At 37.6% G+C, this 25,482-nt stretch overlaps 2 protein-coding genes across 5 annotated transcripts in view; both read right to left on the bottom strand.

Moving 5' to 3' along the window:
- Positions 1-10,920, bottom strand: part of ntf3 (neurotrophin 3) — a 37,080-nt gene extending 26,160 nt beyond the window's left edge. The window contains exons 1-2 of the mRNA XM_081363357.1: positions 10,587-10,920; positions 10,402-10,469 (exon numbers count right to left, since the gene is read on the bottom strand). The gene's annotated coding sequence lies outside the window, so the exon portion shown is untranslated. The remainder of the gene's footprint in view (positions 1-10,401; positions 10,470-10,586) is intronic.
- A 1,414-nt stretch (positions 10,921-12,334) lies between these two features.
- On the bottom strand, positions 12,335-25,174 carry tbc1d30 (TBC1 domain family, member 30). Of its 4 annotated transcripts, XM_081362657.1 has the most exons (14): positions 24,481-25,174; positions 23,463-23,627; positions 18,906-18,967; positions 18,733-18,798; positions 18,528-18,653; positions 18,047-18,232; positions 17,655-17,823; positions 17,410-17,578; positions 17,208-17,313; positions 16,920-17,026; positions 15,768-15,907; positions 15,060-15,266; positions 14,880-14,945; positions 12,335-14,008 (listed from the first exon to the last, which is right to left on the bottom strand). In XM_081362657.1, the coding sequence occupies exons 1-14, from the start codon at positions 25,019-25,021 to the stop codon at positions 13,011-13,013; spliced, it is 3,108 nt and encodes a 1,035-aa protein (XP_081218783.1). In that variant the 5' UTR covers positions 25,022-25,174; the 3' UTR covers positions 12,335-13,010. The 4 variants fall into 4 exon arrangements, with proteins under 4 accessions (XP_081218783.1, XP_081218784.1, XP_081218785.1 ...); XM_081362658.1 differs by lacking the exon at positions 14,880-14,945; XM_081362659.1 differs by lacking the exons at positions 23,463-23,627; positions 24,481-25,174 and adding an exon at positions 20,492-20,626.
- Between the last annotated feature and the right edge of the window lie 308 nt (positions 25,175-25,482).

Raw genomic sequence — 25,482 nt, 5'->3', positions numbered from 1 at the left:
CCTGGTTCTTTGTGGTGTAACCCCATCCTGAGTTACTGTGAGCAAGAACCCCCTCCACACACACACACACCCCACTACTACTACTACTAGAGCCTGTAACATTTTTGCTATTTGACAGTAAGTACACAGTGATTAATTGAGGGTGTGGTGTTGTTGTGGTTGTTGATGATGTTGATGTGTTGGTTTCATTATTTAACAACGTGTTCTGCCACATATTGGCTGCCATTCTGTTATTGGTAAAAATGCTCTATGGTAACCAGCCACACCGAAATACTATATTTATTATTGTAGCCCCTCCAGTTTGAACCGCCCACTCTAAGCAGGACTCGGACCCAGGCCCGTCTGCATGGGAGGCGGGCGCTCTAACAAGGAGGCTAAGCTCACTGGCCTATGTCTGTTACATTAGTATTGTTGGTCAGTGCGGCAAATTCACACAACCAACTTGAACCTGTTGCAAAATCTATGTGAAGAAATCTGTGGATTTCTATTGAAATGGATGGATTGCATCCGTGAAAGTTGTTGTGTACTGTAACTGTTGAAATTACATTTAAAAGTTATGCACTATAGTTATGCACTAGCAGATTGCATGACATGTATGCATAAAGCATATTTACAGTAAAACTCATTTTATAATAAGTAAAACTTATTTAGTAGGAATTCATCCGAATGTTTCATTTGGCGCTCTTGCGGTTTATGAATGACACATGCAGACATATCTTCTGCACTAATCTCATAACTAAACAGCTTAGAGCATGTTGCAAAATTAAAATGTCAGAAGTAATTTACAGGTTTGTATTGATTTGATAAAAATCTCAGCTCTTCAGAAAGTACCTATAGACCAAATAATACAAACAATAGTTCCAAAAAATGCAAATATTATCCTCAGATTCAGGTCTTACATCTACAGGTAATGTCACATTATACACTTTTCGTTACAGTATGTGATTTAGAGTTTTTTCTCACTGCGTGTGTATGTGTGTGTATGTGCATATTTGTGCTTTAGCGGTATGTTCTCTCTTCTATTCCAGCTGTCAATACTTAAATTGTAGTGTAAGGTGATTTAGCCTAGAGGATCACTGTAGAAGTTCTGAGAAAGCAGTCATGGCATGTATGAAAACACTGTACATGTCCCATTCTACACACTGAACTCATTTACCTTTGTGCGCTTGAGAAAAGCACTTTTTTGCCATTCTTTGTGTCTATGATTGTAGTTCTATGCTTTATCTGGATTGTGGGGTCATAACTTAAAGTATTCCATTATGCAATTAAACGAAATTTACAGGAGAGGAATGTGCCATAAACATAATATCCTTCCACAATATTGGAATAGCTCCCTGAAAGCCTGTTAATTCAAATATCCAGGTTTTATTTCTGCATTTCTCTGTTTTGTCTGTAATCCATCTTATCAGATGGTATAATATTACATTTCCTGCATTAACGCATTGTCATGGGGCCAGTGTGTCACGACAACTTAAGTCTATCCCATATTACATCATGATTTTCTTTGCTTTTACTTGATTGGCCATCTTAATGGTTCATTCTCTGGAAACGCAGGTGCCATTTGTGTCAGAAAATAACATACATGCATCTGTCAAGTTTTGGTTTCCGTTTCAAAGACTATCAGTTTAGTTTATCAGTATTTCATGCGTTTCCAATGTTTTTGTCCTGCTTTCATTTTGGTTGTCATACATTGCGTCCAAAATTGAATACTTCCCTACTAGTATGTGAAAAACAGTATGCCAAAAGAGTAGCATATCCGAATTCAGTGTTTAAAAAAAACAGTATAGGTTAAAAGGATCTGGATGATCTATACTTCAGGCGAGATTCTGAGGTGTGCATACGATGGACATTTTTATTTAACCAGAAAGAAAACTCATTGAGATTAAAAATCTATTTTCCAAGAGCGTCCTGGCCAAGACAGGCAGCAGCACAATTAACAAGGTAGCAGACATAATAAACATATAACATATACAATTTATGCCGGTAATAAATAGTGAGTTACAAGATCATAAAATATCAAAAGTTTCATATATATTTATCACAAGCGATAAACAACAGCAAGGATCGTCCGAATAGTCAGTCATAACATCTACAGCCAGTTTGTGTAGCCTCCATGTCTTTTAAACGTAATTTAAAATCAACCGCAGCGGGCCGCATACTTAAACGCCCCTATTTACTGTTTTGCTATTTACTATCCCATGTGGCCACGGGAGAGGATTTATGAATGGCAGTGAAACGACAAAACTGATGCTGGAAGATCACGTGACAGTAACAACATGGCTGATGTTCATTCATATTTCCCATTTTCAAACTATATAGAACTTACCTTTTTAACGGTTGGCAAAGTAAGCTCAAATTCAAGTGTAGTACCTACTCAGACAGTATGTAATTTCATAAACACGTTTTTATTAACTTATGTTTACAAGACCTTCAGTTCTCTCAGTTCATTGTCTTGTGTTGATTGTGGCTTACCACACCGTTTTGTTTAGCTTCGTTTTTTCTGGTTTTGTATTTAGTTCTTGTTGGATTTAATAAATGTACACTGCCAGAAGATCCGCTACAACCCTCACCTCATCATCTTCTTCATCTATAATGTGAAGTCATAGGAACATTTTATGACAAGGAGATTTGTCTCTGTACGCAATTACTGTTGTTCCGATTTTCGATCTCTATCTGTTTTAATATCTAATACATATTCAGACAATAGATCAATAACTTTCTAATTAGCTTATGCTGTTTGTATCCTGCTTACCATATCCTGCTTTCAATTTACCCTAGATGTATCTCCATTAAAATGCAGCCATTGAGCGTTTGTCCACCTCCACATCAGTGAGTCTGAAATAAAGGGCGGTGGAAACTCACTCCAGCAGTTCTGCTCCGTATTACTTACATTATTTGCATGTGATTATGGAAGATTCTCAGAGCAGCTCAATGAGCGGTCAGTGATGTGTACCTGACCGACCAAAGAGCAGGAACCCGAAGAACAGACATCATTGTTCACTCTTACAGCCAGAGACAGTCATTCTTCAATGTGTGTGTGTGTGTGTGTGGATGTATTTTCCTGTGTGGCTGTGGCGTCCCTCGGCTGCTTTCTCCTCCTCAGAGGAAACGTGTTTACCTGGGGCTTTCCGTTTCCTCTGAGGACATCTAAAGGTGAAAGCTGAGCGCTACAAAGATGGATGAGAACGTGAGGTTGTGATGTCTAGGCAACAGAAAAGTATTTGAAAACAGACCTGTTGTTTAACCGCACATTAGAACAGGAATTTGGGAGGCAGTGTATTCGGCCTGGGGTCATCCCAGCTTGGCAAGGTTCTCTCAAAGTTATGAACAAACTGTAGACTGATTTTGATGTTAAGGATGTTTTTGCCAGGAAAATCAAAAGGATGTGATGTTTACGCACGCTCCCGAGAGCCTCTCTTCCATTCTATGACACATGAAATGAATGCCAAAAGAGTCACTCTGTACTGTAATGTCAATGTGTCATGCAAAGAAAAGGGATTCATTGATTAATGATTAATGACCTCATCTGTTGTCATGATGCAGGTGTATCGCAGAGCTTGTGCAAACACATCAACATCACTATGATCAGATGCTTTCTTAACTGCCGTTTCTCATCACTGTCATTTTTGTTGTGCATTTTTGTTATTAGTAGGAAAGCGTGCTACATATTCATCTAAACGTCACTCTTAGCAGCGTGCTGAGGACGGCGTCAGGATGTCTATAAGTATATTGCTGCAAAGGTATTTCCAACTTTTTTTTTACTTTTAAGCAAAGAACAAAAAATAACTTTGCCGTGAGTAGTCTATATTGGAGCCTTGAATCTTGTTCAGTCAACATTACGGGTCCAGGAGTGTGAGATGGAGCAATAAGTTGCTGGCTGCAGTTCACTTAACGGCCACCGGTGTCGCTAATAACAAGGGTTTCTGAATTCTACATACAGTCCCTTTAGTGTTTGCATTATCAAGATTTTTTTTTTTTTTTTAAATGTTCAAAAATAACATTTGTATAACTTAATGGGAACATTAGCAAAGCAGTTTTAGAACTTTTTTGTTAGCTGGGATCACACAGGCACGTTGAAGAGCTATTGGTTCAGGTTAACTAGTGAATGCATAAAACTGACTTCTTATGCACTAATCACTAAAAAATATGCTTTTCAAAACCAAAAAATACTTGTCTATGTAACAAGATGTCATTGGTCAACTAACAGCAGGACCATTAACTCCCAGTGCCAAGATTCCTCTGGCTCAGCGGTCTTGCAGTGTCACTCAATGTCTCTGTGGTCTGTGCAGCATCTTCATCAAGTCTTCGTCCTTTTCTCCATTCTGCTTCACTAAAAGCCGAGGGAGAGTGGGAATTTGAACGGAAGCTTTTTTCTTATTAAACTGTCTGCCTTTTGTCAGCTCACTCTGTGCTGTTTAAACAACTTCTGTGAGATGGAGAGAAGAGAAACTAGAAGAAGGAAATTATTTATAAATGTGTGTCCACTGGAAATGAAGAGAGGTTTTGCTGTTTTTTCAGGTGCAGCATTAATTTAGCCTCTTTTAACCCATTTTAGGGTGTAGAGAGTAGACATTTATATGAAGAATGCAGTGCATGTTTGGCAGCAGGTTTCAGGTTTGCAGTTGTGGGAAATTGCTTCAGGCTATATTTGTCTTACAAAATATACTTAAACATACTTAGACAATCTGCCTATATAACAGGGCTTCCACGCCTATTTTGCACATGCACATGCCAAAGCTAAAGTAAAGTACCCTATAAGATTTTAAGTAATTCTAACTATATCCATCAGGTACTATGAATTATATCAGTCATAGGGACCTTTTATGACAGATTTGTCTCTGTATGCAATTGCATCAATATTGATTGCTCTAATAATCAAACATTATTCAGAAAATAGATCGATAACTTTCTTATTTGCTTGTGAAATGTGTATCCTAGCTACCATGTCCTGCTCTCATTAGTCCCCTATGAAAAAAGTTTATGTTACTGCTGGGAATACCAAAATTCTTTCCCACCAGCTTTAAATGAGCAACAGGAATATCTATATGTATATTCCTATTGCAAGAGTTACATGCGTGTGCTAACTTGCAGGTAGCTTGGCACAAAATGAGACCCAACCACCCAAACAAACACTTTCACTGGTAGGAAGTGTGATTGCCTGATTACTTCCAATATTAGTCTTTCTCTGTTTATGTCTGGCGTCATATCCATGTCTTATTCAACTGTATGTGTGTCGTTGCACCCATTTTAAGAGCAGGGCATTGTTTGCATGAGGAGGACTGGAACCTCCCTGAGCTTATGATTTTTACGTGCTTTGTGTGGCTAAGCACATGGGACAAAATTCACAATGAAACCATTAATCAAATACATAGTCTGCATGAGTTCCCATGCTTTGTTTATGAGTCCGTAGGGACGAACAGTATGTGCACAAGTGCAAACGTAAGAACTATTTTAGTCTCAGAAAAAAAAAAAAAACATTTGCAGGTCACATGCCAACTGACCTTTTAATAATTGATTTGTATCAGACTATTAAATTTCCGTTTGCTGAATGCATGGGTGAAGCTCTTAATGTGTATTTGACCTTTCCTGTAGATGACTCAGTGAGTGGGCACGTCCTCTTGATTATAGTTATTATTACCCCAGAGAACAACCCTGTCTGCACTTGTCTGCTCTTTACATTGACATGTTATGATTGTGTTTGTGTCGTTGACTGACATGCAACTTCTGTTATACAAAGAGAACGCTAATGAATCAGAAATTGAGCGAGTGAAAGCGAGAACGGCAATTCAACATCACTGACCAATCAACACGCAGACCAGAAAAAGTCCAGAAAACACTAATGAGTTCACTCAAAGTGAAAAGATTTCAAGGACTTCAAAGTTAACAAAATCAACTTAAAGCAACATGTTTTTTTTTTTCATACAGGTCAGTTTATTTGACGAATTAAACTTGTGAGTTAACGCAGCGCTGTTTCACTTGGTCTAACGTTACACTATCATACTAAACAGCACACATGAGTGTGTTTAAACTTATGTTATTCTATGTGTTAGTTTGTTGGCTATGACCAGTAAGCTAGATCAACATTAGAATAACATACTGATCATATATCAACATTTCATCATGTTGAGCTATATAACATTGATTAGTTTTATGTACATTTGCTCATAATAAAGTGCATGCAAGAGCAGCGTCTCTGTCAAGTCGAAGTTTGTCACAGAGGTGGAGCTCTCGACATCTTGAAAACGTCACGCTGATATTAATCCTCATTTTATTTCTCCTTTTGTCCCAAAGTCTGCTTGCCATGATCCATAATGTTTGAACGAAACAACAACAGCGTGCCGCTAAACATTACGCAGTTGTCCACATCTGTCACCATGGTTACTATGGCAATACAAGCGAATCCATAGGCGGAAACCAGGGATAATGCGGATATTACGTCATTGACAGGTGAAAAGTGACAGGCACTATTTAAAATTGTGAATTTCTCTGAATTTACAAATTCTTGGAAACATTTAGGATAATGTAAGTTCACAATTGAAAGAAATGTATAACTGTGCAAGTGGTTTTTGGATATTTTTATACAAAATACTTACATATTGTACCTTTAATAAAGGACCTATTATGCTTTTTTACATGTTCAACATTCTTTAGTTTGAAATGTTGCTGTTTGAGCATGATAATGGTCTGCAAAGTCAAAAACACTAAGTCACTTCAATGGAGTGGTTTCTGAACTCCCTCAACTTTGTGTGAGATTTCTGGTTGACCAGTCACAACACAGTAGCCCATCCGACCAATCAGAGCACACTGCACTTTACGAAAGGAGGGACTTCATAGAGACAGGAACTAATGCTGCCTTCACATGCTATCATAAATTTCCTGCTTTCAACTTTTGAAGTCGTGATTACGAGCTTGTCGCCTAAAAGTGCTTTGTTGTCAGAAAGAATAAGAATCACAGAGGGCACCATGTTTCGTCTTCCTTATTAATTGATGAAATCTTATTAAAGCCAAAATGTTAATATATTTTGAATAAAATATAGTGTCACATTTGTTGACAACCTATAAATATTCACTGTGCTATCTAGACTCTGGAACTTCATCAAATACAGGCTATTTTCACTGTGAATAAAACATACAATACACTTCAAATAAATATTCATATATGTAAATGTGCCCGTCTTTAACGTCAAGACAAGGTGATTTAGATGTTGTCGAAAAAACTAATAAAGTATACCAGTCACAGCAGTAATCGTTCTCCCCTCCGCCAGGCTTAAAGATTATGGCCTGCCGAACTCGGGAATCAAAATTATCCACAAGCTTCCCAGTAAATACAACTTGAGAGGGCGTTCATGTGCAATTTTTGACTAGGAAAGTAGTATTTACGATAATTATGATAGCATATGAAGGCAGCATAAACAGAGCATTACAGACAGACTGGGAAGAGAGGTGCTGCAATAATGTAAAATAAGTGAAAAATACGTTTTTTTTGAGCATTCAAACTTGAAAGGTATTCTAGACCCCATAAACAAAATCAAGACTTTGTAAAAGAGCATAATATGGCTTCTTTCAAATATATGCATTTAAAATTTCTTTTCTAAACCAAAATACTTATCTAATTCTAACTGCTTTTGACTAGCAAAGCATGTATAGCAAATCAATCACGCTTCCTGCCTGTGACGACATAATCATTTCGAAATGATCCTTCTCAAATTTCCAGTTTCAACAGGAAACAAATTGTTGCTTGTCAATACATTTTACTGGGGCTTTGAACTCTCTTGCACATCTTTCTTTGCACATCTGCTCAACTTTCACACACATACACACACAGATTGTGTAAGCCTCCGCTTCCTCACAGAGTAATCCTGCCGGAAACGCAGAGGAAGTGTGATTACGCCCCGTCATGCATGCATGGATTATAACGTGTAGATTATGGCGCAGTTGTGCAGGATCAGGGCGGAAGGGGACGTCAGTGTGGGGATTCACGCATGTAGTCGCTGCTCCTGTATGACCGGGACAGATAAATAATCCATGTCTGAACCGACGGACACAGGATTGAGGGATTACTGTGGCCATCACTCGGCCAGTTAATTAAAGAGAAACGGAAGCACCTCTGCTTCTGAATAAAGTCATTACTTGGTCACTGGGTGGGATATAAATGGGGTTTTCCACAGGAACTTCAAATCAACCTGAAACACAACTGTTACACTGCATCAAAATGGCACATCCATGTAATGCAGCTCTTTTATATTATTATTTTGATATATATATTTTACACAGTGGCATTGCTTTCTCTTTTTTATTGCACTTATTTCTTTTTTTAATCATTTAATTATTGTTAAAGGTACACTATGTAACCTTTGGCCCTCTATATCATTTAAACAAAACCGCATGCATTTTGTGGAAGAACATTGTTTTGGTTGTGCTTTGGCTCTGCGTGACTGTGCGGATGAATATGGCCCTTCACAAATAGATAATGCTTCACAATGAACTCAATTTATCTGTTCAATAAAATACCGTACTCACCTGTTAATTAATATAAACGGCATCTCGTGTCGCTTTTACAACATTTCAAATGTTGTAAAAAAAAAGTCCTTGTCATCTCCGAAAAGCCAAGCCAATGTTGATTCTTGTTTTATTACGAGCTCTGTCACGTTCTCATTTAACCAGCAGACTCTCCTCTGTTCTGCGTTTGTTTTAAACGGGTGATTCCCCAGAGGTTTATAGATTTAGCTGCTGGCAAGTGATGTATGTAATTTCCCGCAAAAGGTCTAAAATATAAACGCTTATAAAGACAAAAACATGTTATGGAAGAAATATTGATAGTGTATTGACTCATTATTTAAATGTTATTAATTCTGTAACCTACCTTTAAATTACTTTTAAACTTTTTTTTTAATTTTTCAATTAGATTGCAGTAAACCTTCAGCTGTGGATCATATTCTAGAATCATCACAAATGACTTTATTCTTTTCACATAAAAAAATCTGGGATAAAATCACTTTTTAGGTTTTAAAAAATCCTATAAATATATATATATATATATATATATATATATATATTGAAGATTCTGTCCTATTTCTAATAAGTCACTAATCTTAAGTAAAATTATGTGACTGATTATTTGACTCTTTGTACTGATGGTCATGTTCTAGCTTCCATTAAAATACAAGAAACATTTCCAAACTATGCAGGAGAACATGATCATCAGGTGTTTTTTCCACAAAATACTAAGAAATTTTAATATTCATTTGAATCAGACTGATTTCTGTTCAAAACAACACCTAGGCGACCAGAAAAACAAACTCAGTCAATCGCATTATTCGAATGTGAATTGCTTGTCCTTTGCTTTAGAGACAAATTGGCCCCTGAGGAAATCATACATACGTTGAGTAAATTTAAGCGGAACTGGGCACCTTGCCAGTCTCAACAGGATCGTCTGCCCATTCGATCAGTAGACTAAATTCAGACCATCCCAGAATCCTTTGGGAAATCTGCATCCAGCATTTTCTCAAGGTCGCAGAAAAGCATAAATATTCCACAAATGACACTCAGGGTTTATTTGTGTCTTTGGGAGACATTAAACATAAACTGGAGTTGAAGGAGTTTCAAGGACTGTTTGATTATTGTGGTAATTTTCCAAAACACTGCATCTTCATATCAGCATGTGTCAAGGCAAAATCTCTCCTCATTCTGATTTATGAACAGTATGATGTTTTATAGATCAATTATGAGATGCTGTCAATTGACATTGGTGCCTGCTGAACACCGCCACAATAAAACTCAATCACCTCAATAACATCTCTGTGTGGAAGAGAAGACCATGGTGATCATGGTGATGGCACATCTATGACAATCTAAATTCACAACCCTAATTACAACGATTTTATCAGCTCAGCATGATCTTTCCCAGATCATTTTGTCAAAGAGGGTTAAAATCAAAGTACGGGTTTGTCATCTTTTCAAACGTGAGCTTCACTTATGTGGAGAAATAATGTGATTGTGATTTCTAGCCTATTTGTTTATATCAATAATAATAATAAAAAAAAAATTAAATACGCTTTCAAAAAGTTTTTTTTTTGCATAATAGAACAATTCTTGTCACAAGCAACTCCTAAACAGCACAAGGCCATGTGAGAGGTAAAACTAGAACAACAGCGACATCTAATGTTCAGTCATTTCAAAAAATATAAAACAAAATGGAATGACGTAAAATAACAGCTCTGTTGTTGTCGGCATTATAATAACTATTAAAAGCTCAGTCAGAAAAATTCTCTAGCTTTTTGCTTGCTCATATGTAGAAATACTGTTGAATGTGTTATCTGAAGCATTTACAATGAAAAAAGAAAGAGAAAGGAACACAATGGCCGCCTTAACTCTGATATAAACAATCGAGTGGGTACTTACCTTTATATGACTTCTGCCGGTATAATGGGTTCATGACTTCATACAGCAGCCCCTGAAAGCATTAGGACCTGTTGCCACAATAAAGAATGTGTGAATGTCGTTGTACGTTATGCCAACCAAGGTGAATTTCTTAGAGGGTTAGTTCACCCATAATTGAAAACTATGTCATTAATTAACTTACTCACCCTCATGTCGTTCCAAACCCGTAAGAATTTCGTTCATCTTCGGAACTCAAATAAAGATTTTTTTCATGAAATCTTATATATTTCTGTCCCTCCAAAGACAGCAACGGAACTGACACTTTGACGCTTAAAAATTTCATAAAAAGGTTGTAAAACTAATCCATATCAATTGAGTGGTTTTGTCCAACATTTCTGAAGAGACTTGATCACTTTATATGACTGAATTTAGGCTTTTATTCACATATAAACTTTCATCAACTCACACATCAGTTGTGGTAAACAGAAGCTCAAGCATGATCTCTTGATGTGGGAGAACCAATGAGGTTCATCCTCGTGTTACGCAGCACGTTTGAGCTTCCGCCAAAAATCCAAAATGATATCACTTGTAACAGCTGGTTATTTTCAAAAACTGATCCCATGTTTTCATTACAGTAGTTAAACATATTTCAATCCACATAATCATTGTTTCAAACACAAGATTATTGTATTATGTAATGAGGACATTTAGTTCAATCACCGAAACACAGCAGTATGATCTTCTTTCAGTTTAGTAGGCTACTTTTACCAATCAGTTCATTCAACAGCAAACAGAAACAATGCAAGATACATGTTTCAAATCACCCTTGTTGCTGAAATAATTACAGTAATACAGGCTACAGTTGCCACATTGGAAATACACTTACATTACCTAACTTCTGTAATTGAATCCATAATGTTTGTAAAAGTATCTAGCGTGTTATCAAATAGTTTGATGAAGTTATGAAACTGCCATGAGGCTCTGCTATAACAGTTTGCTGGAAATACAGTAAATGTTCTCACTGTATACCATATGACTGAATCTATACTGTAGGTGACCTTTACAGATCTCTACCATGGGTATCTGCTCCATGCTGTAATGAAAAATGCTGTGTTTGATGCCATCTCTTTTCCTTCTACTGATGCATCTCGAATCAATCTGATCTGATCTGTTACACAGTCATTGACTGTTTCCTCTCCCTTATACTCTATCCTGCTATATGTTCACAAATCTCTCTCTCCTCTCTCTCTCTCTCACACACACACACACACACACACACACACACTTTGAACATAGTGGTGGTTATTATCTATAAATCACTTATGTAAAAATAATTCATTCCATTTGGTTATACATATCCGAAATTGCACACAAGTTATAAAGAAACTGTCTATAGAATCAATATCTATAGAAATCTATATGTGTACCAAATTATTCACTGATTAACCATTAATATCAGTTGGATTAAAAGAATAGACAAATGTATACTGTAAATTAAACTGAACAAAAATAGATATCAAAATCAAAAGTTTGATAGTAAGAGCTTTATGAAAGGCAGTTACAGTAAATGAAACATTTAGTTAAAAGTAAAAAGGATACTTTGTGATTTTGCATCTCAAAATCACAAAGTACTTTTGATGATTCGTTGTGATAATAGCTTAAGAGTTTTGAGAATGTACAACTTACTTGTGAAAATAGTACCAAAGCAAATAATGAAAAAACTGTAAATGACCATTGATGTTACATTAAAATTTAACCAGAGTACAATCTCTACTAGGCTTAGAAGAGACTTAATGTCAATGTGAGATATTGGTGGTTTTAGTTAAGTTTTACATTCCTAATTAGGTGTCGTTGCAAACCTAAAAAAAACCGGTAGTTTCAACCTGAAAGCAAAAACTAATTACTTAATGGAGAGGAAACAGAAATAAATAGAAACTGAAAAGTAGTTTTTTTTCCCATACTTGCATGTATTTTATTCTCTGGGGCGTGATCCTTCACTTCTGTGATCCTTCACTACTCATAAGCATCAAAGGTTGATAAAGAGAAACATTCAGTCGCAGGAGCGTTTAGAACAAGAGCATCCAAAAAGAGAAAAACTAAATGACAATAACATGTATTACTCAGATGACAAACGGATAATTTACTGAAGTAAAAATCAAGAGATGTGAAGAGAAAAGGGTTTGGCTTGATTGTGAAGTCACAGATTGAAAACTGAAAAATGCAGAACTGTAGTATTTCCCACAATCATTTAACGTGAGATATTTTACATAAATGTGATTGTGATTTTCCAAGCTTTGGAGCATATGAGTAAACATACACAGTGCATTGTAGCGAATACTGGTGACCTGAACATGCAGAAAGAGCTTGAGGAACCATCATCCGATCGTGTCTGCCGGGTATTATTCCCAGATGTTTTGGTAGGATCTCATTTAAAAAAACAAAACAATACATTCATAAATTCATATGATCAACTTTATAGGAGGATTAAATTATCCAATATGGTTCCTAAATGTAGATGGCATGTTTTGGAGTATCTGGAAGCATACTTGAGTTCAGAATGCATGTGCTTTCATGGTTGTTTGGGAGTTTTGAACCCAAACATCTCGTGCTCGTCTGTAGTCGACAACTCATCATCGGCGCTTCGTGGTGCTTCCTACACAGTTCATGCTTCTGCTCATCTGGGGAAAGTGCACGTTTGGAGTTCTGGCAGTTGGGCCGTAGAGGCCCAAGTTTCTTGCAGCAATGGACTTGCGAGGGGTTTTGATGCAGGGGAACGGAGAGAAGATCTGCTGAGGTTTCGGAGGTTCTCCTGCCAGCGTTGATGGGCTTCTTCTGAGGGAGCTTCCACTTTCTGAGCTGGAAGAGTCTGAACCTGGACGGCGGGTGGATGGGAGCTGAGCTGGGGTCGTGGGCTCCGGCTGCGGTTCTGGAGTTGGTGTTGGTGGATCAGAAGCTGGTTCTGGTTCCAGTTCCAGAGAAGACAGCCGGTTGTCGATCTGCTGGAGTTCCTCTCCTTCTCCATCGCTGAGATCTTGCTGAGAGACATCCGAGCTTCCAGCCGCCAACTTCTCTTGCTCTTCATCCTCCAACTTCTCTTGCTCTTCATCCTCCAACTTCTCTTGCTCTTCATCCTCCAACTTCTCTTGCTCTTCATCCTCCAACTTCTCTTGCTCTTCATCCTCCAACTTCTCTTGCTCTTCATCCTCTAACTTCTCTTGCTCTTCATCCTCTAACTTCTCTTGCTCTTCATCCTCCAACTTCTCTTGCTCTTCATCCTCTTTGTCCTCAAGTCTTCTCTCCTCTCCATCTTCACATGCTTCTTCCGTTTTGCTGGTGTCAGTTTGATCGTCTTCGATCTCCAGAGAATCATCAAAGCCGAGCTGTGCCCGTGCCCTGGCGATGTTCCTGCGGTGCGCGCGCACATGTGTTCGCCACGGGGAATGATGTCTTGGCTGCATCATCTGGTCCTGGCTGGGGGTGGAGTGGGCTTGGGGAACTCCACCGTTCTGGATGATACAATTCTTTGAGGATCGCTGAGCGGGTCTGGGCTTCCTGCCCAAGAGAAGGTGGTTGACCACAGGGGAGGGACCAATTTGGGAGGCAAGGATACTGGTGGCTGGACACTTGTCTGTGAACAAATCAATAACAAAGAGTGAGAAAACAGCAGTAATTGCAAACAGACTCAACATGAAATCGTGTTTCCGATTTTACTTCTGTAATATAACATATTTCTGAGTTAAGCCGGGTGCACACTGTACGATTCATGCTTGTCAGACTGTACGAACGCAGTAAGCCATGTCAAACGGTAGGATCTCAGCTGTCAATCGTGCCAGACTGTGCGGCAGTCAAAAACGGACTTACACAAGGAGTGTGACATCATCAATCCAAACTTCTGACACAAATTCATCAGAGGTAAAGTTTGATCACAATGGTCATTAATCAGCTGTCAGTGAACATGTCAAGTGATCAAAGACTACAGATTTTAGCCTAGGTTCAGAGGAATCTCTTAGGATTCTCAAAATTTGCCAATTCGTATAGCGTGAACCCGGCTTTAAACAGGATATTCAAGGTTAAAACAGAATGGGGCTTTGTGATGTCAGTGGAAAAGGAAAGTGGTTTTATATATATATATATAATGTTAAAAATATATATAGTGTACAGTGAGGAATTGTACAAAAAAGAAGATTGTGTAATGTGAAAATAAACATGACCTATTATGATTCCACAGTTTCAAGTCTCCATTATGCCCTGTAATGGTGCTATTGCAAAATTACATCTTCCAATATTTTAATAAATGGAAAAAAGGTAATTAACCATCTTTAGCATAATTATACCAATCCCCTGAAAACACCTTGATTAATCAGTTCAGCCATCACCAAAATGACAAATTGCAATTCATTGCATTATACACCAGCAGACCCAACACCGATCAACACCGATATACAGGACCATATATCTACAGTATAATGAAGCCATAGTTGACACATAAAGATCAATACCAGTGTGTTGGTTCTGCTGTTTACTGGGTTGATGAGGTTCAATAGTTTCAGCTTCCACTGGAGGTCCTGGGAAAAATGTCACAGTATACTGACTAACACTTCACATCCCCTCTGTCACTTCCTGAACTCATCTTCCACAGTAAAAAAAATGATTTTCTATTCTTTATTTGATCCTGCTACCTGTATGGATGTAAAGTAGCCCGGCTTGCTGCTGTTGTTTTTGTTTGATGCGGGAGTACTGTTTCTTCAGCGCGCTGATGTCAGTGCTCATGCGCTCCAGCATCATGCTGTTGATGGCCGCTTGATGTTCGGCCCGTCCCGCGCCCACCGCCCCGGGACTGAGCTCGGCCATGTTACTGCCCTGAGAGCTCTGATCTGCTCTCTGATCTGGAAACAGAAAGCAAACATTGTAAATAATAATGTGTAGAGTGCAAGAATATTTGTGAGACATTTTACAGGGTAACGGCTGCGTCGGCTCCTTTCCAAACCTTCCATTTATTTAGTTGCACTGGAACTGAAGGCCGTAATTAAAGACAGCTTGAATGACTCGACCCACCTCAGATTCAACAAGAACTGACAAATGCATTGAGGATTAAATCCATTTGGGGCAGAAGGATTTTCAGGTCTTGCCAAGGTTAGGTAAGCAAAGTGAGCTTCAGTGAGCTTATGTTTGCATTACTCCATGAAATCACCCTTACTTTGACAAAGCCAATATAGTTTAAGTGACTCATAAATCGTTAATCATTAAGAAATCAAACATATTGTGCATTTTATAAATGTGGGCAGTCTGTGTTCAGAAAGACATAAATCATGTTTGTAACCTCAGGCTACACTATTAAATCTATTTCTTTTTAGTTTTTGAAATGTGAAATGTAATCAGATTCAGACCTTTAAGGTGCTTTTGGTATCTTTGGATTTCAGGGGCCAGAAGCCCACCAAGAGGCCCCAGGCAGCCCAGGGCAGTGACAATAGAGTCTTCATCATCCATGTCAGCATCATCATCACTCTCCCATCCATGGAGTGCCAGACTGTACAGAGGAAAAATAATACAATAATATCATGCATGAAATAAAATATATATAAAAAAAAAATTAAAAAAATAATAATAATTATATATATATATATATAAACCAATTTAATGAAATTATTTAAAGATAAAATAGAAAAAAATGAATAAACTGCATGAATAATGCATGAAACTAAATATTAAACAACAAATAATACAATTAAATACAAAAATACTTTATATACATAAAATATAATGCATGAAATAAAATATTAAATAATAAATAAAAATGTCAAAATAAATTAATAAAATGTAAAAAGGAAATTAAATATTTAGAAATAAAAAAGAAAAAATGCATAAAATAATACATCAAACTAAATATTAAACAACAAATAATAAGATATAAAATTAAATTAATAAATCAATACCATTGAAAATTTTATAATAAAATACAAAAAAGAAAAAAGAAACAAACAAGTAATAAAATGCATGAATAATGCATAAAACAAAAATTAAACAAAAAAAAATAAAAAATTTAATAAAAAAATGAATTCATAAAACTGAAAAAAAAAATTAAGTGTAATGACAGTTTTAAATAAAACTGAAAAAAGAAAGAAAAATATAATGCATGAAAAAAAATGTAATGTTATAATGTTAAAATATTAAAAAAACTAAAAACCATGCATGAAATAAAAACATTAAATTAATAAATAATAATAATAATAATATAATAAATAAAATGTACTACTTTAACAATACAATTATTTAAAATAAAATAAATAAAATTAGAGAGTATAAAATCGTTTTATTGCATCAATGCTCTCTTCTTTGTAAAATAAAGTCGGAAATTATCTTTAAACTGAGTGTAAACCTTGTCAAGATAAGGGAGAACATTTGCTTTGGATATTTGCATGCCAATATACACACGTGCCATAAAACAACACCCTGCAGGCTCGTAATAACGTCTTTATATGGCTCCTACTCTCACGATTGCAATCTGTGCTGTGGGCGTGGAGTGTCTTCAGCTCTCATACCTGCTGTTCGCTCTGACCGGGGCAGGGAACGGGGTGATGTTGTAGGTGTATTTCTCCCTGAGCTCAGCCAGCTGGGGGAACGGGAACGGGGCCATGGAGTAGACCGTCTGTCAGGAGGAAAACAAGTGCATGTATTCAGCCCCAAAAACAATTGGATAAACTACTTCCAAGAAGCTTTTGCCATTTTCAAACACAATTTTGCAACATTAAACCTGTTACTCCTAAATGATAAGGTTTACATAATTATCATCATGAAAAATTCATGATCTTTTCTATGTTCTATCTTACCTGCATGAGTTCATTAGAGTCGATAAGATTGTGCTCCAGCATTTCCTGTGTCAGGCAGCCCATAGTGCTATAAAATTCATCAGCAGTCTGGCACTCCTCAATTCGCCTGAGAGGGTTGAAAATGTATCTCATTTTTAATGTATGAGCAAATCATTTTCTTTGCGATCTAGTCGACAGTGCAAGCAACCCTAGGTGAACTTACTCTCCGAGTTTGGCCCAGATGGCCAGAGCCACACGCAGCAGCATTTCAGAGCCCTCGAAGAAGACCGAGTCCCAGATCTTCAGCACGTTGTGATGGGGCAGACAGGTGGCAAACATGGTCAAAAACCACTGCATGGTGAAGACGTTGGTAAGCGGAGGCTCATAGCTGCCTGAAACACAATGCGGTTGAGCTGGTACAAACATTCGTCTTTCGCATCAATACATATTAACAGGGTTGCTGCATACCTCCTCCTTCCCGATTGGCTACTTTCTGGAGGTGCTGGAGATGCTGAGAAAGTTCTGGAAGCTTCAGTCGCAGAAGATCTCTGAACACGGCCATGTCCACTGAGAGGGCACGCAGGTTATTGGCGAAGTAACTATCGGGAAGCACCTTGTCAATCAAATAGATCATAACCTATAATGGAACGATAGAGGATAATTAGGTTTATCTTTTTGCTTATATAAGATAACGTTTCTGTCCAAAATGTCATGCTTGTTTAAACTGAGGGGGGGCACATGTTCATTTTTGAAGTGTATTTTGAATTAACAAATAATATTACTGATTAACAATTAATAAGATTAAATTATAATTAAAATAATTTGGTGATACTTTTAATTTTATAAGCATCTAGGTAAACCTTTAATGCATCTCCTTCGTTTCCCTCTGTGACCTCCAGAATGAGGGCGGCCAGAACATTGAAGCCCTGACAGTAGCCGACAGTCTTGTTCCAGCGGGCGTACGCCAGCAGAACCCGCTTCAACACCACCCGGTCCTGCTCCGCCTCCTGGCCACAGTAGGAACTGCAGCCTGTCCTGTGCAGGTCCTGAATGAGAAGAGAAGGGGAAACAAAGTGCGAGTTACCTACGCACACAAGCACACTGAACTTTGCTCACTCGCACACAAGCGCCTCACTGTTCTCCTCCATCCAGCGCTACACACACACAAACACACATCCTGCTCCATTATCCTCTTACTGACGCACTGCAAAGAGCAAATATCCTGTTTCACCATTTAACCTTCCATTAAATATCTCTAAAGCCACAATTTGTTTGCTTGCCTCATATTGTAATATATAGCCTTAAAATTGTAAATAACTGCGTATAACTACAGATATGAACCTTCACTATTTGGATTCCCAGAGAGTCATCATCTGGATTGCTGCGATCATTGAAGGCAAATCTCATGGTTTTCTCCCAGTCTATGGAGATGCTGTGGAGATACTGGTCAGCCAGGGTCAGCCATACCTATATCAAAACAACCAAACATTATACAGTGTGTCAAATATCACGGATATGAAAACAGTGAAATTTCCAGCACACTTACCCTCTTCCTCCACTCTTTGGGAATACCCACAGGGAGTCTGGCCACTGCTTTCAGAGAGTCGTACCACTGCAAAGTAAAACGACCCCAAACAATCAACATGCAAACCAAAAGCATATTTGTTGGTTTATTGCTGTTTGAGGGTTTTAGGGCCATAGTAGGCATCTAATACATACTTGCTGAAAGCCGTTCTTGCCTAGAGAGGGTTCGATAGTGAACTTCAACCTGGTGTCCACCCCTGCAATAAGACAAAACGGTGGACAATCAGTGAGACAAAGATGACCACATAAAGATGTCTCTTCTGTAGCTGCAGGTGTTTCATTAACAAATGAATAAAGGGTTTGTGCATAATCAGGATGAAATAAAAAAAAAATGATAATGTCATAATCTTAAGTAAATTATAGTGGATTTTAAGTTAAAAAATAATATTAATAATTAAATATTTACATAAAATTAATAAATGACCAAATTATATAATTAAATCAATTACCCTATTATATCAGGATAGGTTGCATTTCTCTAATTGATTTATTTATTTATTATTAAATTCAACTGAATCGGGACTCCTCAAAAACAGGTGCAAGAAAAGAGGCATGTTTTGGTCATTATATTCACGTTTTCAAATTCATGATATTTAAAATGTATATCTGTAAAATAATAAATATGTCCTTTTATCATCCCCACTTGTCACTAGCCCATTAATAATAAATAAGGTTTGTTTTAATTCAGTGGCTCATTATTATTGCAGGCAGGCTACCTTACTCTCTTCTTTGTCAAACAGGAACAAACACTAATGAAAATGCATCAGAAATGACTGGAAACGACAAGTGTATTATCGACCACGATGCAGAAACCAAACGCTGGATATCGAATAGTTGATAAATGACGCTGTCCACTGCGGAGCGGTGCTGAATCTCACTTCCGCCTACAGTTTCTTCCGGAATCACGACACCATCCTGTATTACGACGAAATAAACTCTGTTTTTTCATAGTTAAGAAGTCATATTGATCGTTAAAGAGCTACAACAACACGACGAATTCTTTAAATTGATGTAACCTTCACATTAGCCATTGCTAAAGATGCTAAATCCTGTCAAACGCGCAAGTAAACAACTCTACCTCAACAACATGATGTGAAATAGGAAGCAGCATTTCTACTTTCGGTGCATAAGAAAACCAATAAAACCACCAACCTGAGTCCATTTCTGTCATCGTTTAATGGTATAAATGATAAAAAGGAGTGGCACCATTTCTGCATCTATTTCACTCGACATCCGAGGCTGTTCCGGATTAACCTACATGATTACCATCATCTCTCCAGCCCTCCTACTGCACTCATGCTCGGCACAACACATGTGTCTGCATGAGAAGCATGTCCAGTATTATGTATAATTATCAATTACTAAATAGGCCTACATAATATTTAAAAGTGAGCCTGAAATGTATGAAATAAAACGATTTCATAATAAGCCTATTCAAACTTTCAGGACCCCTCAAAGCTAAAAACAATAATATTTCTAAATTTCTAATTTATTAATATACTTAAACGTAGTTCACAATCGTATTAATGTAGCTGATAAAATATGTATTTAGTAAAAAAGCGACCGCCCTTATTATCTAATTATCACAGAAATGCCATTCTGCAATCAGCACCAGTGCAAAACAACTGGGCATCTTAGGAATAAAGAGTTTTATCTATAATCACAGGGCAAAGATAGACTAAATGAATAAACGTAATACCCTTAAAGCATGCTGTATTCACCTGGCTCTAGGGTGCAGAGCAGACGCGGCGCTCTTCTAGAGATGCCGTTGCGTTTCTTCAGCACATTACTGATAATATTACCGACTCCTCCAGCTGCATTCTGCCGTTTCATACAAACCCTCGATCTCTTAGAGGAGACAAACCTTTCCTGCTTCATCTGGAGAAAAAATCTATGAGGACGAGGTCCGTTTGACCGCGCATTCAAAACGATTCTCTCATCCCGAGAATCACCTCATCTAAAAATATCATACTCGTTATGATATCAATAAAGCAGCGGAGAACAACACTTTTATCCTCATACATGAAGATGCATGCATGTACCTTAAGAATAAGAAGTATAAATAGTATAAAAGAATCAAAGGTGATCGAAACGAACGCGCAGGATGGGAAAGGCGGGATAGCGTGGTGATGCGCGCGTCTACACCCACATATGAGCGTCACATTCAGGGTTGTGAGGAAGGAGGGACCGCTGGAGCTCTGGAGGAAGGGCCAGAGGAACGGAGGAAAACAATGGCCAGCACAGTACGTGAATGACTAGTGCCATGCTGCCAACTTTAGCATTAACCTTTAAGAACAAGGTATTCCTTAATTACTCTGGATCCAAAAATCACACAAAAAAGTCTTAGGACCCAATTATAGGCTAAAATCCCAAGATAAGAATAAAGATAAGATGGTTGAACCGTCATGAATAGCAACACTAAAGCAATAGTTTTAAGGTGAATTTAGAACAGTTAAGGGGCTAAAATCCCCTTTAGCTATTATAAATTCACTGAAGACCATGGCTTCAGAGGACTTTTATTAAACTGTTAGTGCATTAAATGATTTACTTTAAGAGGAGCAGTAATAGTGATTTAATGAGATCACACAGGTGTATGTTTGTAGAGTCATTTACAAGGGCTTCAAACACGGCTCAACCAATCTGAATCAAGGATCTGTTGTTTATTATAAAAAGGAAATGTTGTACTTTAAGGCACTTGGAGGAAATAGTCAATTATTTTATTAGTTAGTTCTGTATAATATAATGATTTAAAACATCATGACAAAGTGAGAGAGAGAGAGATATAAGGAAAAATAAGTAAATAAGCAGGCTTCTTATTTTGTGCGTGTCAGAATATTCCAAATTAAACTATCTATCTATCCATACATTTTTAACATTGTATGATTGTCCAAAAGTGTCTTGATTTACACAAACTCATGTGACTAAGACACGAAACAGATGTTTAAACATTTCTGACAGAAAGAATGATAGTCCTGATATGGAAAATGTGTATATTTTCCATTGGATGATAAGCATTTGGGTATTTTTTTCCTGACAAAACAACAGTGATAAACACCGATACTCATGTTTACAAAAATAAACATGCCAAATACAACAAAATCCATAACCGTTCACTACTACTATACTGTATATCTACTGTATAAAGTCACACCTCTTGCATCAAGAATAGACATAGACTGAATAATGGCAACCATACAGTGCTATAGTTTTGATGTGATTTCATACTGTACCTGTCTGACAGGGCTTGTCATGCTGCATGTAGATAAAATGGAGGAAAACACATTTAAGAAACGCAAGGCCACATTGATGACTTAGCAAGCAAAATTCAAATACAAATTTGAGCTCACTACAACGTTACGGTGCTAATTTGCATGTCAGTGTCATAAACTCATCACATGAATGAATCGCTTCTGAAACCATCAGTGATGTTAAACAGAGTGTGTGTTTTGAATCTAATGCAAATAATTAAGTTGTATAGGAGGCAATCCTGTGGTAGAGGGAAGATATTTCAGAATGTGGTCTTCTAAAATATCAACTGAGAGAACCAGACTAAGGTGAAGAAAAAATGCATTCGATATACAGTATGCAAGCCTTTTAAAACAGCTGAAGGATAGCAGACCTCCAGCATCAATGAATGCTAAGACGTATTGTCAGTCTAGAACATAATAGTGTAGTGCTTTAATTCTCTTGACAAACGAACCCCCATTTCACAGACTAGGCTTAAGTCTAATCCCAGACTAAAAGGCATTGTTGAGCTGTTTTAACTGAAAGCAACTTACCAACTTGTCAGTGCCATTTTTTTGTCTCAAGATGCAAACTGGTGAACGTGATTTCACCAAGTACCACATGTTCCTGAATCAACATCTTTGTTCCTGGAACAACTTTCCAATCAACCAATCAGATTTTGAGGGACAAGTTTGCAGTTTATGTCAAGTTTAGGCTTAGAACCAGGGTGAGGTGCCTTCAACATCAGTGTTATGAACCTATCATTTCCCTCTGATTTTAGGGAAAAGTTATGGGTAGGGTTAGGTTTAGGGGTAGGAATAGGGTAATGACTAATTTTGGGACAGGAATGTTATTCCAGGATCAACAAAATATTATGATCCAGGATCGTCTTACTTGGCAAAATCACGGTGACCGATCCACACCAGTAATGTTTTTTTTCTAAGGCTCGTTTATAAAAGCTACTTAAATGTCCTAATTGAACTAACTAATGCCTAATCCTAGCTTAATCTAAGCCTTGTCTGTGAAATCGGGCTTAAATGTCTTAGAATGGAATTTGTATGCATCTGGAATAAAAGATATAGAATGTACTACATGCTGCTTGCTATTTTGCTCAAGAGCATGATCTATTTAAGTCCACATGTCATACTAACAGGAAACTATGATTCTAACCGCAGGTCGAGATCTGTAGGTCCAACCACACAATGTTTGTTGGAACTATGGATTTTGGGAAACACTGAATCATTTGACTATGCTGGTAATGATGGAACTTGCAACCATAGTTGGTTAATGATGCTTTTGGGAAATGCAGACCAGTGCGTTACTGACAGACCGGGAAGAGAGGTCAAAAATCAAGCATGAAAACCTATTATAGTAGAGACAAAGGCCATAATAGTGCCCCGTTAATACTGCTGCTCATAACAGTAATGACAGCAAGAGGAGGGAAATGAGAGAATGATTTGTAATTACGTCTTTTCTGAGAGACGGCTTGCAGGCAGGCGGTGACTATATCACAGTTCTTCTGAAACTTCTGCCGGAGTCTGTCCTTCCTCTTGACCTGACGCACCAGTTTGGCCGACTGGACAGCGATGCGATACTTCACCTCTTGAACGATCCACTTCAGCTCCTCCGGACCTGAGCGCAAAATAAAGCTTGTTTACATCTGAAGGATGTGCATTCATTTGATTGTGCAGTGAGAGTGCAAATAACACTACATATGTAGACAGGTTAAGATAAGTATGATCGTCAAAACACTGTGTATACAAGTCTACAAAAGACCTTTATATGGAGATTGTCATTATGGCCAACAAGGAACCTGAGCACCTGAGACAACAATTAAATTACTTCAGCAAACAAAGGGTTAAGATTTAACTGGCTTTCAGAGCGGCATTATAACTGGGTAAGTTCTCATGGAGTATCTGTAACACTATATTTAATCTAAAAACCATTTTAAACACCCCAATCATACAACATATACTATTACTTAAGAGTAATGTCACTCTATTTTTGTGTATACACTGCGAATAAAACATTTAAAAGTATGAAAAATTATGAAACAGTTAAAATAGTAAACCTTTTATTTATTTATTCATATTCCAATGTATTTATTTAAAGCATGATTTAAAAACAAAAAGGGAAAAAATCCAGAATTTATAATAGAAATGCATGAGACATACATTTGGAATAATTACGTTTTTTAGGTTTTTGAAAGAAGTCTCTTATGCAAAATGCTCCTAGGCAAAATGCAGTAAAAACAGTAAAATATTATTAAAATTCAAATAACTGTTTTGTATCGAAATATATATTTAAAATGTAATTTATTCCTGTGATGCAAAGCTGAATTTTCAGCATCATTACTCCAGTCTTCAGTGTCACATGATTCTTCAGAAAAGTCTTGATTATTCCAAAATGTTGACCAGTAGTTTATGAATGACAGGACAAAAATCGGATTGAATTGACTTGAGCTGAAAGGGGAATTGATGCTCACCTTTTTGAGTCAGGTATTTCATCTGATGGCGTCTTGTGTGTTTCTCCTGAAGTTCCTGCAGAAAGTTGGAGCCAGCGTTGCTCCTTCCCAGGAAGGCATCCGAGTTGGAGGCTTCGGTCGAGCTGTCCACCCCTCTGACGCTGTTACTGTACGTGTCATAGAGCTCCACTAACAGACACTCCACTATAGATGATGCCCGGGACGTTCTCAGATCATCTTCATCCGAATATACACCTGCTTCATGAATCCCCCCTCCACCTCCTCCTCCTCCTCTCTCCATACGGATCTCTCCAGCTGGTGATCCATGAGGCTCTTTTGCGCACTTGGATAGTGAGACTGATAACGATGAAGCCGTTTTGGCGCACTCACAGCTTGTATCTGAGAATGAACGTCCCTTTGAAACCCATTTGTGAAGCGCCGAGAAGCCGTCAAGGTACGACGCACCTGAGTTGACGAAAACTCCACTCTCCTCCTCCGAGCAGATGTTGTCACATATGTCAATCTCCTTAAGTTCCTCTTTAGCGACGTCCACACCAGACATGTTTTATCGCTCTTTAAAGTTCAGCATTACACACTCGTGCACATTTGCTGCACACAAGTACGAACCAAAGATTGTTTTAGATGAATCAATAAGGAACTCAAGTTCCGGGTGTGTTCCATTACTTGAGCGGGGTTGGCAGCGCCTTTCCCAGGCTCTGGTTTCCTTCCTGAAACGGTCTAAATCCTGATTGCGCGCCCCTGCTGCAGGAATAGTTCAACCCACCTCTGAAACTTTTGAAACAAACTTTCTAAACAGGTCAATGAGAAATATATAGTAGCCTAGCCTATTTGTTCATTTCACTACAAATATTTCAAATAAAAATATAGGCTACAATAATTGTTTGTAAATTAACGTGTCCAAATAAATACATAAAACAGCAAAAATCTAGGCTATACATTTTATCTATATGTATATACAGCAAATATATAATTAAAAATATACAAGCTTTTGTTCCAAATACA

The sequence above is a fragment of the Scardinius erythrophthalmus genome (genome assembly GCF_964197995.2).
Source record: "Scardinius erythrophthalmus genome assembly, chromosome: 4".
Lineage (NCBI taxonomy): Eukaryota > Metazoa > Chordata > Actinopteri > Cypriniformes > Leuciscidae > Scardinius > Scardinius erythrophthalmus.
This window is presented reverse-complemented; position numbering and strand designations above follow the sequence as displayed.

Bases quoted from the DNA above. Each gene is read 5' to 3' on its own strand.
- tbc1d30 (XM_081362657.1), bottom strand. From the start codon at position 25,021: ATGTCTGGTGTGGACGTCGCTAAAGAGGAACTTAAGGAGATTGACATA. The intron at 17,824-18,046 runs GTTTACCTAGAT...GTTCCATTATAG, and splicing joins ACGAAGGAGATGCATTAAAG to GTTATGATCTATTTGATTGA. The intron at 17,314-17,409 runs GTAAGTTCACCT...CAACCCTCTCAG, and splicing joins ATCTGGGCCAAACTCGGAGA to GCGAATTGAGGAGTGCCAGA.